General features: G+C 55.5%; 3 protein-coding genes across 3 annotated transcripts; 1 reads left to right on the top strand and 2 right to left on the bottom strand.

Moving 5' to 3' along the window:
• Positions 1–669: 669 nt before the first annotated feature.
• Positions 670–2,496, top strand: VOLCADRAFT_94577 (uncharacterized protein; the record flags this gene model as incomplete). The annotated part of the gene is made up of 5 exons (XM_002953788.1): positions 670–837; positions 1,121–1,246; positions 1,627–1,788; positions 2,109–2,165; positions 2,449–2,496. 5 exons carry the CDS (start codon positions 670–672, stop codon positions 2,494–2,496), a joined length of 561 nt encoding a protein of 186 aa, XP_002953834.1.
• A 2,250-nt stretch (positions 2,497–4,746) lies between these two features.
• On the bottom strand, positions 4,747–8,104 carry VOLCADRAFT_75980 (uncharacterized protein). Its single transcript, XM_002953719.1, has 6 exons — positions 7,909–8,104; positions 7,740–7,833; positions 6,984–7,588; positions 6,461–6,711; positions 5,874–6,000; positions 4,747–5,563 (listed from the first exon to the last, which is right to left on the bottom strand). Exons 1-6 carry the CDS (start codon positions 7,993–7,995, stop codon positions 5,378–5,380), a joined length of 1,350 nt encoding a protein of 449 aa, XP_002953765.1. The 5' UTR covers positions 7,996–8,104; the 3' UTR covers positions 4,747–5,377.
• Positions 8,105–8,333: 229 nt separating this feature from the next.
• Positions 8,334–10,576, bottom strand: VOLCADRAFT_75978 (uncharacterized protein). The gene is made up of 3 exons (XM_002953718.1): positions 10,286–10,576; positions 9,822–9,924; positions 8,334–9,157 (listed from the first exon to the last, which is right to left on the bottom strand). The coding sequence occupies exons 1-3, from the start codon at positions 10,483–10,485 to the stop codon at positions 8,936–8,938; spliced, it is 525 nt and encodes a 174-aa protein (XP_002953764.1). The 5' UTR covers positions 10,486–10,576; the 3' UTR covers positions 8,334–8,935.
• Between the last annotated feature and the right edge of the window lie 3,166 nt (positions 10,577–13,742).

The raw sequence follows: 13,742 nt of genomic DNA, 5'->3' as shown, positions 1-13,742 counted from the left end.
CTTCAACAGAAGAAGTTCCGAGGCACTCACTCCTTTGACCGCCAGTTGACTCAATTGCTCTCAACGGCCTAAGTGAAATGTGATCTCAACCTAGTACGCATAGAGCATGAACGATATGAAATGATGTCCCAAATGCGTTGATGGTATTGGGCAAGGAGCTACTGCGACCGCCGTACACGGCGTTGGGCTACTGCGTTTCACAGCAGGCCGCGTATAAGCACAAACCTCGTTCTAACTGTCCTACAGACCCTAGCTTTGCGCGCCACTTATGCTTCCTGTCTGTATGTGCACGGAAAATTATTTTTAGTAATTTCCTGTCATGCGTGCATAGCTTTAGTGGACGAGCTCGATGGCACAATTCAACTTCATACTCTACTTAAACAATTGTTATACGTTTTGACCTATAAGGCTTACATTGTGATAACGGCTTCATCGTCGGCGGCTGGAGCTTTTGTTCAGCTTCATTCACGGCTGCAAAGAACGTCGCCCACGAAGCGTACCGGATACAAACATTTACAAATTGACGAGGATTCCGGGCATATTGCAGCGCCAAGATATCGTGCCGCTCTCTCCATTGCGCGCACTGTTTAGTCCACTTTAAGAATCGCCCTTGAGCGAGCTCTGGGGTCATCCGCGCAGTAAGAGGATTGCGTCCCAAACACGGGCACCATGAAGATATACACCCGTTCTGGCGATACCGGGCAGGCGTCACTGTACAATGGCGATAGGCTGTATAAGGACGACGCAGTGTTTCAGGCACTCGGGGACGTGGACGAGCTCAATTCGGCTCTTGGCGTGGCCGCATCCTTCCTGACCAACAAGACGCTACTTGAGCAGGTGAGCCGCGGTCCTGCGGCCACTCCGTCCTACCCTCGCACGGGCGCGCAGCTCTGTGGCACCTAATCCCTGTCATCTTAAAAACACGCTGGATACAAAAACCAAACACAACGAACCTACACAGACAGACGCATATGCTAGCATGGGATTGACCAAACTGGCACTGCTGGCATATCATCTCAAGTCTCCTGTCACATCGTGCCTCGTGTACTGCGTTCGACATCACCCCCCTCTCCTCGACCCCTCCCTTTCTCTCCCCCTCTCCCCCTTCTCTTGTCGGCAGCTGGAGATCATCCAATCCCGACTGATCGATGTGGGTTCGGCGGTGGCCACTCCATTACCCACTTCCCCAGAGAACAAGCTTCAGCGGACTCACTTCCCGGGTGTCGTACACGCACAGCAACTGGAGGTGTGAGGTGTGGGGGGGAGGGGTGGATGGGTCGATGGGTCCTAGCTGGGTGGGTGACTGGGTTGAAAAGGAAAAGAACGTGTTCTCCACCACCTAGTTGTGCGTACGTCAATACACACACATGCACACACAGGTCCCGGCCAAGAGGATGGTGGTGTGCCAACCTGGGTCGGCGGATGGGGGTGGTGAGGGGGGACTTAGTCTGTGGGAAGAGGTCTCTGGGGCCTGTTAGGATAGGACAGGGGGAGAGGGGAGGGGAAGGGAGGGTGGAGGGACTGATGCGTTATTGCTTGGGTATTGCCGTATCCGCTTGGGGAGATGTAAGTCAGATATCCAGTATTGTTTCGGCTGAAAAGACCTCTGAACCTTGCCGTACGCAGGGATGGATTGATGCCATGGACGAGCACCTTCCACCGCTGAAGAACTTCATCTTGCCGTCGGGTGGTCGCGGCTCTTCGGCTCTACACCACGCCCGGTCGGTGTGTCGGCGGGCCGAGCGCAGCGTGGTGGTGCTGTCCCGACGTCAGACTATCAGCCTGGAGGTGTGGAGGAGGGGAGCAGGGGAAAGAGGGGAGCACGGGGAAGAGGGGAGCAGGGGAAAGAGGGGGAAGAGCCGCGCGTGCGTGCGTGTGTGAATATGTGCGTGTGTGTTTGGAAGTGTGTTTTACGGAAAAGCTATGCCGTGCCGGGTATTGGGTTGGGGGTATGGACATGGGGCGCGATGCCCGGCATGGGATAGCTGGACTTAGCTGCTCCCGCCTCTCCCCCGCCCTTGTCACCTCATGGATTGTCACCTCGCCTCACCACCACCGCCGCCACCACGTTACCCCCTCCCCCCGCCCTCCTGGCGGGGCGTCAGCAGGTCAACACCTACCTGAACCGCCTCAGTGATTTCCTCTTCACTGCAGCGAGATTCACGGTGAGGGGTCGGGGCGTGGGTGGTGAGGGGTGAACCGGTGTCGGGGGTGCGGCGAGGCACAGCCAGGGGACTGGACCCCGTGAGGGGCCCCCTCCAGGCCCCCCATCGCCCTCCGCATCTCAACCGGCCGAATAACCCGCCGCCGCTGCTAGGTCCCCTCCCCACCGCGCAATCGCCAACGTCTCAGCAAGTAGTGTTGAGCCTCTACCCTAGTCGAGCGTGTGAGTCAAGCCCCGGGCCCCTCAAATCACTACACACACCCGCACTCCGCGCCGTCCCTCAGGCCCATAGCGACGGAGTACCGGAGGTGATCTACAAGAAGAGCTCCTGAGCGGCTGGGGGGAAGAGAGGCGGGGCGGGGGTGGGTGGGGTTTGCCTTGAGTGCTGTCAGGTTGTAGAGCGGGAGTTGCTGGGTTGAGGGTGCGAGTTGCTGCTGCTGCTGCTGTTGATGATGATGATGTGCGAAGGTGATGTGTGCAGGAGGAGGAGGATCGTAGGAAAGGAGAGGTGCTTGGTCTGCGTAGTCGGTGGGGTTGGAGGGGGAGGGCAGGATAGGTGGGTAGGCGGAGGAGGGCAAGCACGGACACGAAAGACATGAGAGGCGGATAATAAAGAAGGGGAATGAAGCTCCTGTATGCACCTCAGCATGCGAGGCAAGCCCTTGTTGCTGTATTTCGGGGGCTGTGTGGAAGGGGTTGGGGTGGGGTTGGAGGGGGAGGACGTTGACGTGGTACCGGGAAGTGGCGCCGGGTGGGGGCGGTGCGGGGTGGAAGGTCCACTGTTTGGTCGAGGATGGAAGGCCAGCAGCATATTGCGGTGTCTAGAAGCCCAGCGCGCCAGAAGTCTGTTACTTCTTTTTGTTGTTGTTTTCCTTAATTGTTCTGTTGACTATGTTCCTGGCGACATGCTGTTATAATAGGGCGTGTGTGTTGATAATACACCCTGGCGTATGGTCATTGCGTGCTATGTGAACTTTGGTTGTTCGGCCGCGGTTTGTGCTGTGGAGGCAGGTGATGGGCAGCAGGGGACTTGCGGTTTGCAGCATATGATGGTGGTGTGCAGGTTTCGAAGGCTTCTCTGTCAGAGAACTGTTGATGAAATGATGTAATGAGGAGGTGATGGTGGGGGGAAGAGGAAAGTGGAAAGCTCATGCATCGCCCATGTGAGTTGGTTAGAATTTGTTTCATTAATACAATTTACATGGTGAGAGCCGCGGCCAGCTGTAAGATGCAGCGCGGCCCTCCGCAAAACCGCCTGCCAATTGGCCAGGGCAGGGAGTTGATGAGCCATTTAGGAAGCAAATTTTCCTTAGGAAATGATTCGCAGCGCTGGCAAGGGCTATCCACCGACATCTGCAACGCCCCGAAGCTGCCTGTCAATGCATAGGCCGAAGTTCAACATCGTCCGTTTTCCCCACTGCGCCTCATCGTATACTACACCACCACCTCTCTCAATACGTACAGTAGGCCAAAAATACCGGGTCGCCGCTGAGCATTATGCGCTTTTGGAATTAAAATTTTTTGCAGACGTCGTACGCTCGCAGCGGAGTGACAACGCTACCATGCGACCTGCACCGTTCATTCCATGTGCCATTCCAACTGGCGGAACCCAGGACGCGCCAAAGCAGCTCTCCGAATAAGGACGGTGCTAAAAACGGATAAGCAACGCCCCTTCCTACGCAGCTATTTTTCGAACTCAAAAAGAGGCGCCCGTAGTAAAACTTTATGAAGTTGCTCAAAAACGCCGCGGCATAGCCCGCACGAGACGGTCCTTGCCGGTATAAAATATACATGCAAGCAAGCGTACACATCGCGGTTTCGGTACATGAGCAAACTGTTGGGCCTCGAGGCCAATGCCGTGCATCATAACCGGCGCAATAGGTATATAGTGGCGCTCCTGCAAACCACGCTCACCAACCAAACAGCCCCTCCTAACGCATGCAAGCTTTTATACAAGACATCGCCATACATAGCACCTCACCTTGTGTTATTGGACCTCGAGTTGTGGGGCAAGACAGACAGGAGCTACTCGACCGCTCTTTCTTCATCGCTCTCTTCGCACCAGTTGCACCACAAGGATAAGAACCTGACAAGTCGTTCCCCCTTTCTAATAGCCAAGCCATAACGTAGTCAACGCTTCATGACTGGATCAGCGCTCCTGTCAGACGAATTCTCCAGGGCAGAATAAGACCATCTGGTGTCCCCACCGGGGTTTCGGGAGGGATCGATCCGGGGATGCCGTGTTGGCAGCAAACCCGCAAGCTCCCAGCTGCTGCTGCTGCGCCATGCAGAGGCAGTAGCAGCAGCGACAGCCAGCAATTCCAGCCACCCAAGCCAACCTCACCTCGCCTGAACCGCTCTTTATCACGTAGCCACACACGTACAAGCATCACGCAATGCGCCATCATGCAGCGCCATCCTCGGCACACATGTTTGTATCTGTTCATCTCATCTCTTGTAACTCTACCTAATCTTCTTCTCTGCCCAACATTTCGTCCCGCCCCTGCCCAATTAACAATTAATAGCCCAGGAAAACCCCGGAATCTGCCCAACCCATCGTGCTTCTTCACACACGCGGCCGCTAGGCGCGGCAGGGACCAGGAAGCGGGGCGCGGCGTGGTTGTGTGCCCGATAGCCCCCAGCTGAACAAAGCAAGTCAGACCAGAGTAGACCCCGGGGGCAGGGCAGTTGCTACACTTTCAAACCAACTCAACACCACCAACACGTCGTCTCACTTTCCTACACAACCCGACTGCACAACCCGGTTGAGGCCGCGGCCCCATTCTGGCGCGTGCCCGAAACCTGGACTTAAAACAAACATTATGTACGGATATTGCACTTTTACCGTCAACTTCAATCTAGAGGAAGTGCCCAGCCGCTCCTTCGCCTCCTCTTCCTCCCTACCCGAGGATGAGGGGTCACTTAACCCTCCTGGACGCCCTCCCATCGGAGAGGAGGTGAGGGAGAAGCGCAAGCGATAGCAATAGCAACAGTAGCCGCAACAGCAGCAGCAGTCTGTCACTCCGGATCTGGCACTTCCTTCCTTCCGAGTTGCCTGCAGACATTGCCCAACCAGTAACCTCCTGCCTATCAAGAGCGCCGACCTTCCAAAACGGCGCACGACGGTGCTGCCTCCCAGTTGTGCAGCGCGCAGCTCCCGCGCATTGCTGTGGTAGAGCTGCCAGGTGCACGCATGGCGACCTCCAGACTGTCTCATTGCATGAGGCTCTCTCGCGTCTTGATGACGCTGGACGTTTGCTGCCAGTACTCGATCGCCTTGCCCACTCCGCTGCCGGGGCGGATGGGCACACCTGCGTCGATCATGGCCATCTCCGCACCTGCCAAAGCGCTCACCAGCATCAGCTCGTTCATGTTACCAAGGTGGCCGATACGGAACACCTGTACAGAGAGCGCAAATGGGGCTTAAGGAAGTAAGAGTGAGGGAGCGGGTGGGGTGGAGGATGAAATGGGAGAATGTACGGGGCGAGGAAAAGAAAAAAGTAGGCGCCTGCGGCAGCGCGATACAAGCGCCACTGCGGCAGCAAAAACGTTCAGATTTTGCCAAGCCAGGAGAGAAAGGAAACCTTGCTGGGGCACCTGGGCCACATTCTCCCAACTAGGAAGGGTGAAGATGCTCTTCAAATGGGCTACAAATGCTCTTACTCGGTCGCCGTGCCAGTGCCAGGCCGCTTCACACACGCACACACACCTTGCCGTTGATCTGCGCCAGCCCAATGCCCAGCGACAGGTCGTACTTGGCGTACGCGACCTTGACGATCTTGTTGCTGTCGATGCCCTCCGGCACCTCCACCACTGTCAACGAATCACTGCGCCACCTGCATACGGGAAAACACCAGCCACCAACCACCACATCAACCACCAAGGTTACGGGAAGTAAGCTCAGGAAGAAACAACAAGACATACCTTGGAGAAAATGATAATGGAATTTCATTATTTTCATTAGTAGCCAGACCATGAATGCACCAACCATAAGGGCACCAAACGATGGCCCTTAAGTTCTCAGGTAGCGCTACTGGCAAAGATGTCACTTAACCGACCAATTTGAGTTCCGCCGCTACTCTCACACTTTGAAACGCACGTATCCGCGACCCCAATGTTCGGAGGTACCGACTGAAGCGTGTACCCATCTCGATAGAGACCTGGAAGCCTTTGAGTTTTGGTTTTCTTCCAGTTAATATCCCGTAACAACAGCCATGGACTGCCAAAAGTGAGCACAAACAAAAACATGTTTTTTAAATACATTCACGTATCGGCAAGTAAAGGAAAAAAGCTTACCGGGGGTTCTTGCAGAGCAATTTGAGGCCCCAGCCCTCCACCGCGCGACGCGCTCCCTCGCCCAGCCGGTGGTGCCGGGCAAACACATTTTCCATGCCCTCCTCCCGCAACATCTTGATGGACTCCCGCATGCCATACAGCATTGCCAGCGAGGGCGTATACGGCACATTGCCGGACGGGTTTGTACGGAGCATGTCTGCGAAGTCGTAGTACACGCGCTTCAACTTGGCGCTCTTCATCGCCTCCAGAGCCTGACCCGATGGGTTGGGGGGGACGAGAGGAATGGCGGGAAAATGGGGATGAGGTCATCCTGGGGTTCTGCCAACGAGGGCTGCGGTATGACGGATACCGCATCTGGGTCAGCAAGGCGAAGTGGAGTCAGTCGAGTTCGGGTCGGTTCGAGTGGGTCTGTTGGCTCTCATGGACATCACTTCATCCCCGTTCATCCCACAACCCTTACCCGGGTCCAACCTCCAAGTGAAAGCATTATCGCCAACAGCACCACCCCGTTCTGCGTGCTCACCTTGGGCGACGCAGCCACAAACGCGAGACCGGTCGGCAGCGACAGCGCCTTCTGAGAGCCCGTCACTGCCACATCCACACGCCAGTCATCCATCCGGAATTCAAGAGCGCCAATCGACGATACGCCATCCACCAGCAGCAGCGCAGGGTGGTTGGCCGCGTCCATGGCCTTGCGGACGCCGGCGATATCGCTGGTGACGCCCGTAGTCGTCTCGTTGTGTACGACAGCTACTGCCTTGATCTTCTTCTCCGTATCCTTGCGCAGTATTTCCTCCAAAATATCCTCATTCGCGCCCTCGCCCCAAGGCCGATCCACCACTTGGACGTCCAGGCCCAGGCGCTGCATCATGTCGATCCAAAGGTGTGAGAAGAGGCCGTAGCGGAAGCACACAACCTTGTCGCCGGGAGAGAGGGTGTTGGTAAGCGCGGCTTCCCAGCCGCCCGTGCCGGTGCCGGAGAAGATGAAGGGTGTCGCTTCCTTGGTGCCGTAAATCAGCTTGGTGTCCTCGAGACAGTCCTTGAAAAACTGCGCGAACCATGGGTCACGGTGGTTTTGACCAGGCACGTGCATAGCTCGCAGCACCCGTTCGTGGATGTTGACAGGGCCTGCGGGAGAGCGCAGTAGGGAGGACGGGGAAGGAAAGGAGAAGAAGAGAAATCAGGAAAGGAGGAAGAGCGTACCAGGGGAAAGGTGATGCGCGAAGTGGAGAATTAAGGGCGCTGACGTCAGCCGTATGGGCGTATAGATGGCCATCACCTGGCACGAAGAGATGGTTCCGGCCCGGCGGGACGTAGGAGAAGGGCGCGGGCTGGGGACTGGGAGTTGAGCTTGTTTGTGGGTCATATTGGACCTGCAGGTATGCGCAGCGCAAGCTGATGTCAGAGTCTCGTTCAACAACTGTAAAGTCGAGGGAGATCGGTCGCACCTGCTCCGGCAAAGCGCTCGCGCTCAAATTGCGAGTAATCTGTCCTAGGAAAGGAAGCACACGCTTCTGAGAAACTTCGCGAAGCATTATTCACACAGGCGCTTTGTGACTGGGGATGCAAGCCTGACCTAACCCTTGTTCTGGGAGCGCTCGTATTGTATGCAACGACCCACAGTTCTGTTCAGTTTACAGTCGCCAGACAATTGTCCGCAACATCTTTTCCTCAGACCCTATTTCAAGCACTTCCTCCTACACGGTACGGCAGAGGCTTTTTACATTCTTGTCCCGAACAAATCATCTCGTGTAGAGGTAAAAAAAACTATTATACAGCATGCGAGCCAACGCGCCGATTGCTGCCCATCCTTACAGGCGTTAGCATGGCAGGACGTTTGCACCGGGCCACAGAGGATACATCCGACAAGCTTAACGCAATTTACATTGGTTACAGAATGCGTGCGAAGTCTTTTGGACAAGCGTTTCTCAGGATAGGATCCCTGGTTTCATCCCTGGCACAGCTAGGGCCTTTGGGTAAACCGGAAAAACTGAACCAACGAACAGGGATGACACTACGACTGCCATGAACTCCTGAAGCCCTAATGACATGCATTGAAATTAAATTTTAGTAATCGTATAAGATATTGGTCAGAGCGTTCTCACAACTAACTCTTCACCGTGAGCACTTGGGACCGTAACGGGTCGATTCCGTGTGTCGACGAGCTAATACGCTGCCTCCAAATACAGTATCTGCGCTGCTGATTCAGCAAATTCGTGGAAGCCCCCGGGGCCCCTAAAGACACTATGACTCCGCAAGAATTGCACAACTGTAGCAGCTGTACCCAGCAAAAAATACGGGCGCATTCCAATCAGCAATCGAACAGCTCTACGCCGAAGGTGCCACAACGGCACCAAGTCGCGATACAGTTGCCACCTGCTGCTAATTAGGGCCTTCTAAGCCCTCTAAACCCCCATCATCAACCTCCGCATCCAAAGCACACATCAACTTGATGGGCAACAAAGACAGCTTCAATTAAGGAGGGCCCGTTGTATCAATGTCTCTCTTGGCATCCTCAATGCTGCTGCCGCTGCTGGCTGAGCTCGCATCACTTGCAGCGCCGCCATCAAGAATAAACTCCAATGCACCCAGCGGCGTTACCGATTCCGGTCTGGCCTGTAAATCTGGAAGCGGGTCATTCCCTTCCCCCCAGAATTTGTCGTACTTGACCACCTCCAAGTCGCCCATGCAGGACACCTGACCGGGTTCACGGACGGTCCGGCAGGAGTTGAACAGACATCAAGCTGGGACAGCAGGGGAAATCCACGTCAGTGTTATTCCTTAGCTAACGGGAGGCACCAGACGCTCCAGGGAACTGCGCAGCGACGGATGGCGGTGACGCGTGACATGCAGGCAGAAGGATATCTCAGATTCAACGCGTGGACTGCCTTCGCTCTACACGCATCCAACGTTGCGGACCTTTTTCCTGTAAGCAACCTACAAAAAAACAGGACAATTGCTGAGGATTGCGGATGAATTTGTTGGGTGCACATGAGTCTTGGCCGAGGGCTGGCCCGAACTGGGGCTAACTAGGGCGGCTAGAATGGAGGTGAGGGCGAACGCTGTTAATTAGGGTTGTTTGCCCGCCCTGGAATGCTACCCGTAGCCTAGGACTATGATCAATCTATTATCGGCGTGAAAGCTTTTGAAAGATTTTCAAGCCTAGCCTGACAGCTTTTTCGAAACTTGGATTCTCTTCTGATTTGCGTTTTTTATTTAACGGGTTGATTGGTGTAGTCTGTCCAGAGCAGTTTAGGCGCATGATCAGCGTGTAGAGGATTGCGGCTGCATTGCACGCGCGGATTGCACCAACGCGCCGCGTCCCCAAGGCCGTGACCAAAACGCACCCAGCATCTATTACCTGACATGCCAGCCGCAACCGGCTGTTGTTTGGGACGGAATGTGGCGGGAAGTTGAGTCTCAACCGTTCGGCGACCGTCCAGCTGGAGGGCTCCACAACGCCCCTATGGAAGGAAGGCCGGGGAAGAGGCCAGGCAGCGTGGAGCGGATCCGATTGGCGTGGGAAGGAATCTCAAAGTTTGGGAAGGAGCTTGCGTGGGCGATGGGGCCGTATTAAGGGGTATATCCGGTGTATGACTGTCGACTTCGAATGCCAAACGACCTCCCTCGGGCTTGCATGGAGACTGTGGTGTTTCCTTCTTGTAAGACGCTTTACCCCCATCGATTCGCATGACCGCATTTCCTCGCAGGACATAATACTTATGTAACAGCTTTGGCATGTCACACGGGTGATTTTGAAACAACCCGTGTGGCGAACACCCCTTTCCGCAGCTTTTAGGTGTTCTGGACTCCGGACTAGCCCACCTGATCTCGACCGCGCAAGTACCGCAGGAACCGATCCCGCGGCAGTTGATATATACCGCCCCCTCACTGTGAGGTGTCAAGCCACTTTTGAGAAGAGCTGTACGCAGCTTCGTTGCGCGGGGCACGACAACCTTTTGACCCCGAAATTTTATGGAGACAGTGCTCTGCGATGGCTGCGGCTGCTTTGTTCCCTGAGTCATGTGCTGCGCAGCACATGGCAGGTGCTGCTCGGAGCCTGTTTCCAAACAAATTAGGTCACCTCGCCCCACAAAAGTTAACTTGAACAGCAAACTGCTTCCTGAAATTTTGGTTGTGTGGTGGTGGTGAATAACGCGATCATGGAAAAGTCGGTTGGACCGCTCCAGGAAAGCTTCACACATGAGCCGGAAGGTATAAGTCCTAGCCATAAAGTTATTGCCGTAAAGCTGTTTACCATAACGTACATGGGCATTGATGCAGGGGGAGTTCTTTCGATCTCATGGATGCGATAGAAGCGGAAATCCTGAAAACTGAGATTGAAATAAGGGCTGTTGAGGCAGGGCTGTCGACATGCAAGGATGATGAAAAGGATTGTCCGTACCAGTAGTCTAGGCAGCACTGCAACAACTTGTGCCTTCCGACCTTTCGGTTCAGGTTACTTGTGCAGCAATGTTCAGTAGTGGTACTGTTGAGATTGTAATGGTGGTGTAGAACGTCACGTTTGTTATATTCCATGTGGACCTCTGCCTTCACTAAGACCGTCCGTGATTCCACGGTTGAGTCCGTTGGCCAGCGTTGCATTCCGGTCCGTTGGTTACGCAGCCCCTCGTTAAGCAGAAGCGGATCCTGTGTGACGCATATGATGCATGTAGCCCGTACAGGGGGGATACTTGTAAGGAGGAGGAGGACGGGGAGTGTGTGGTGAGGATTCATGCGGTAGTAGATCTGCATATGTGTGCGTGTAGGGTAAGAGGGTAAGAGGAGGTAGTGCGGTAAGGTGTGAATGATGGCTTGCGGTGGTTTTACCTTTCCGAGGTGGATTGCGTGCCGTTGCTCTGGCATACAGGCTGCTGGCTCACAGTTGCTGAAATCCAAGCGCTGTTGCCAATCCTTAGCGCCATCTAATAAATCTACTTTGGTCTCAAACCGTCGACTTCGGGAATGGAACTCGGACTTTTTATGGACGATGGTGACCTGGGATAAAGTGGATCTGCGAGCTGACCAGGAATGGAGTTGAGCCGCCGTTGATCCGGCAGATTGCGTTGGATGCCGGTTGTGGGTCCTGAACCTGAGCGATCCATTGAATTTGGAGAAGTCGGCTAGGGTGACTGGATGAGAAATACAACATCATCTAGTGCTGAGCTTACATGGCCAAGGACTGGGCACGAACTGGACATCAGATATCTATTCACGGATGGGCTTCACCACATCTTCACAACCTTCCCTCCCTCCAGGTCAACCCGCACCAGGACGCTGCACAAGGCTGCACACTCCCGGCCACACCCGGCTACAGTAGACACCTCACCTACTCAAGCTTTACTCGCACTGCGACTCTCTTCCTAACGAGCCCTTTTGAATGCGCGTGAAGCAGCAGAACGTTTCACGATTCACATCCCCTGAATTTCGCATTTTGTCGTTTCGTGTAGTGAATGTTCGCTGTGAAAGGACAACGTGGACTAGTATACCGTACACACAGCAAATCATAAGATATCGTCAGCTGTATTGAGCGCCTAAGGAGTCGTTGTTCGCTACGGAGCAAAGGTATGTACAGGCAGGCTAGGCCAGGAGATGCACACACATGCACAACACAAATTAGCGGCTTTAGAATCCGGGCTTCCCAACCCGCCTTGCAGGACAGTACGACAGCACGACAACCCAACAGCCCATATTGCAGCCCCGCCCTGACCCCCCAGTGCTGCTGCTATATTTTCCTGTACCCGATTAGGACACATCGCTGGCTGCTCGTGTTGACTCGCTGGAAAAGAATATTCCGGAAATAATTACCAAAAAGGTGGAGACCGAAATGAAGCAGTTCGAAGTTCGGGCCGCGCAGTTCATCATCGAAACTGTGCAGTCTCAGCTCGCGGGGGCCCCTACGTTTGCGACCGACCGCACCGGGTCTAAACAGCGTAGGAACTTGACCGGCAAATCTGCCTACTACGATTCCGGCTCCCTGATCGCGTTTGGCGTCCCGGCTCTCGCGACCGCTAAGCAAGCAGCGGAAGCCATCACCCAAGTCGTCTCCGATGCCAGTGGAGGAAGCCTCCAGGCCTCCTTCCTCAGCGTCGAAGTACGCACTGAGAAGCCACGACCCAACCAGGCGGCCCCAACATACAACATCACCATCGGCGTCACCCCCCGTGTCCGTGGTATGCTTTTCCGACACAGCCAGGCCCTTAAGGCCATCGGCATCACCTTCCGGGATGACCTCACCCCGGCAGGTCGTCAGCTCAAGCAGGCTCGGAACGCGCAGTTCCTGCGGCTGCGTGACGAGGGCCGCAAACCCAAGTGGCTGGGCCCGTACATCGAGTACCAGCGCACCGACGGCATGTACTACATGGTCTCCAAGTACGACGTGTCCGACGTTCCGCCCCCCCCGCCCCAGCCCCCGGCCGGGAACGGGGCTGCAGCGGGCACAAGCGATGGACGCGTGACCACAGAGGGTGCTGGCGAGGGGAGCGCCGCCTAGAGTGCTATGAGTCGTGAGGCTAAAGACATCAGGGTCTTGCTTTGGAACGTGTGGGGTTTGTCGGTAGCTAAGCTCACCGACCCATCTTTCCTCCGCATTGCCCAGGACCACGATGTGCTAGTATTTACGGAAACACACTGTTCGGCGCAGGCCGGGAAGCCGGCCAAGGCCCTGGCCCTGCCAGGGTTTCAACTGCATGTAGCTGAGCGAGCCTGTAGAGGCGGAGCCGGGCCCCAGACGGGCCGGCTGCACGGGGGTGTGTCTGTTTATATCCGGGACGCGATTGCCCGGGATGTCACTTTGTTGAGGGTTGACACGGATATTGCGGGCTGCGAGTCTATTTGGTTGCGTTTGGGCGGCAAGCAAACAGGTCAGGATAGCACCCTGGTGGGTGCATGCTACGTCTCCCCCAGGGCGTCGGTAGTACACCACGCGTCCCTGAGGGCACACGAGTCTGACGGACAAGCAGCAGACGAAGTGTTTGATCATCTGGCCACCGTCGTGGGCGCCCTCCGCCAGTCGGGTGAGAGGATCCTGCTTCTGGGGGATTGGAACGCGCGCGTGGGGGGGCTGCCCAACCACCTCTCCGACATCCCGGACCTAGACTATCTTGACGATTTAGGAGAGGAGGTCGGGTGCCCCTTTTGTGGACGGCGAGGCATACAGAGCACTGCTGGGTGTGCCCCGCCGGTCGCTAGATCAGGAGCATAATGCGTTTGGACGTAAACTGCTCGAGTTGTGCCGGGTTTCAGAGGTTGTCATTCTCAATGGGCGGGCACCGGGTGACAC

Source organism: Volvox carteri, assembly GCF_000143455.1.
Source record: "Volvox carteri f. nagariensis unplaced genomic scaffold VOLCAscaffold_38, whole genome shotgun sequence".
Lineage (NCBI taxonomy): Eukaryota > Viridiplantae > Chlorophyta > Chlorophyceae > Chlamydomonadales > Volvocaceae > Volvox > Volvox carteri.
Note: the sequence above shows the minus strand (reverse complement) of the source record. Positions and strands in the feature narration are given on the sequence as shown.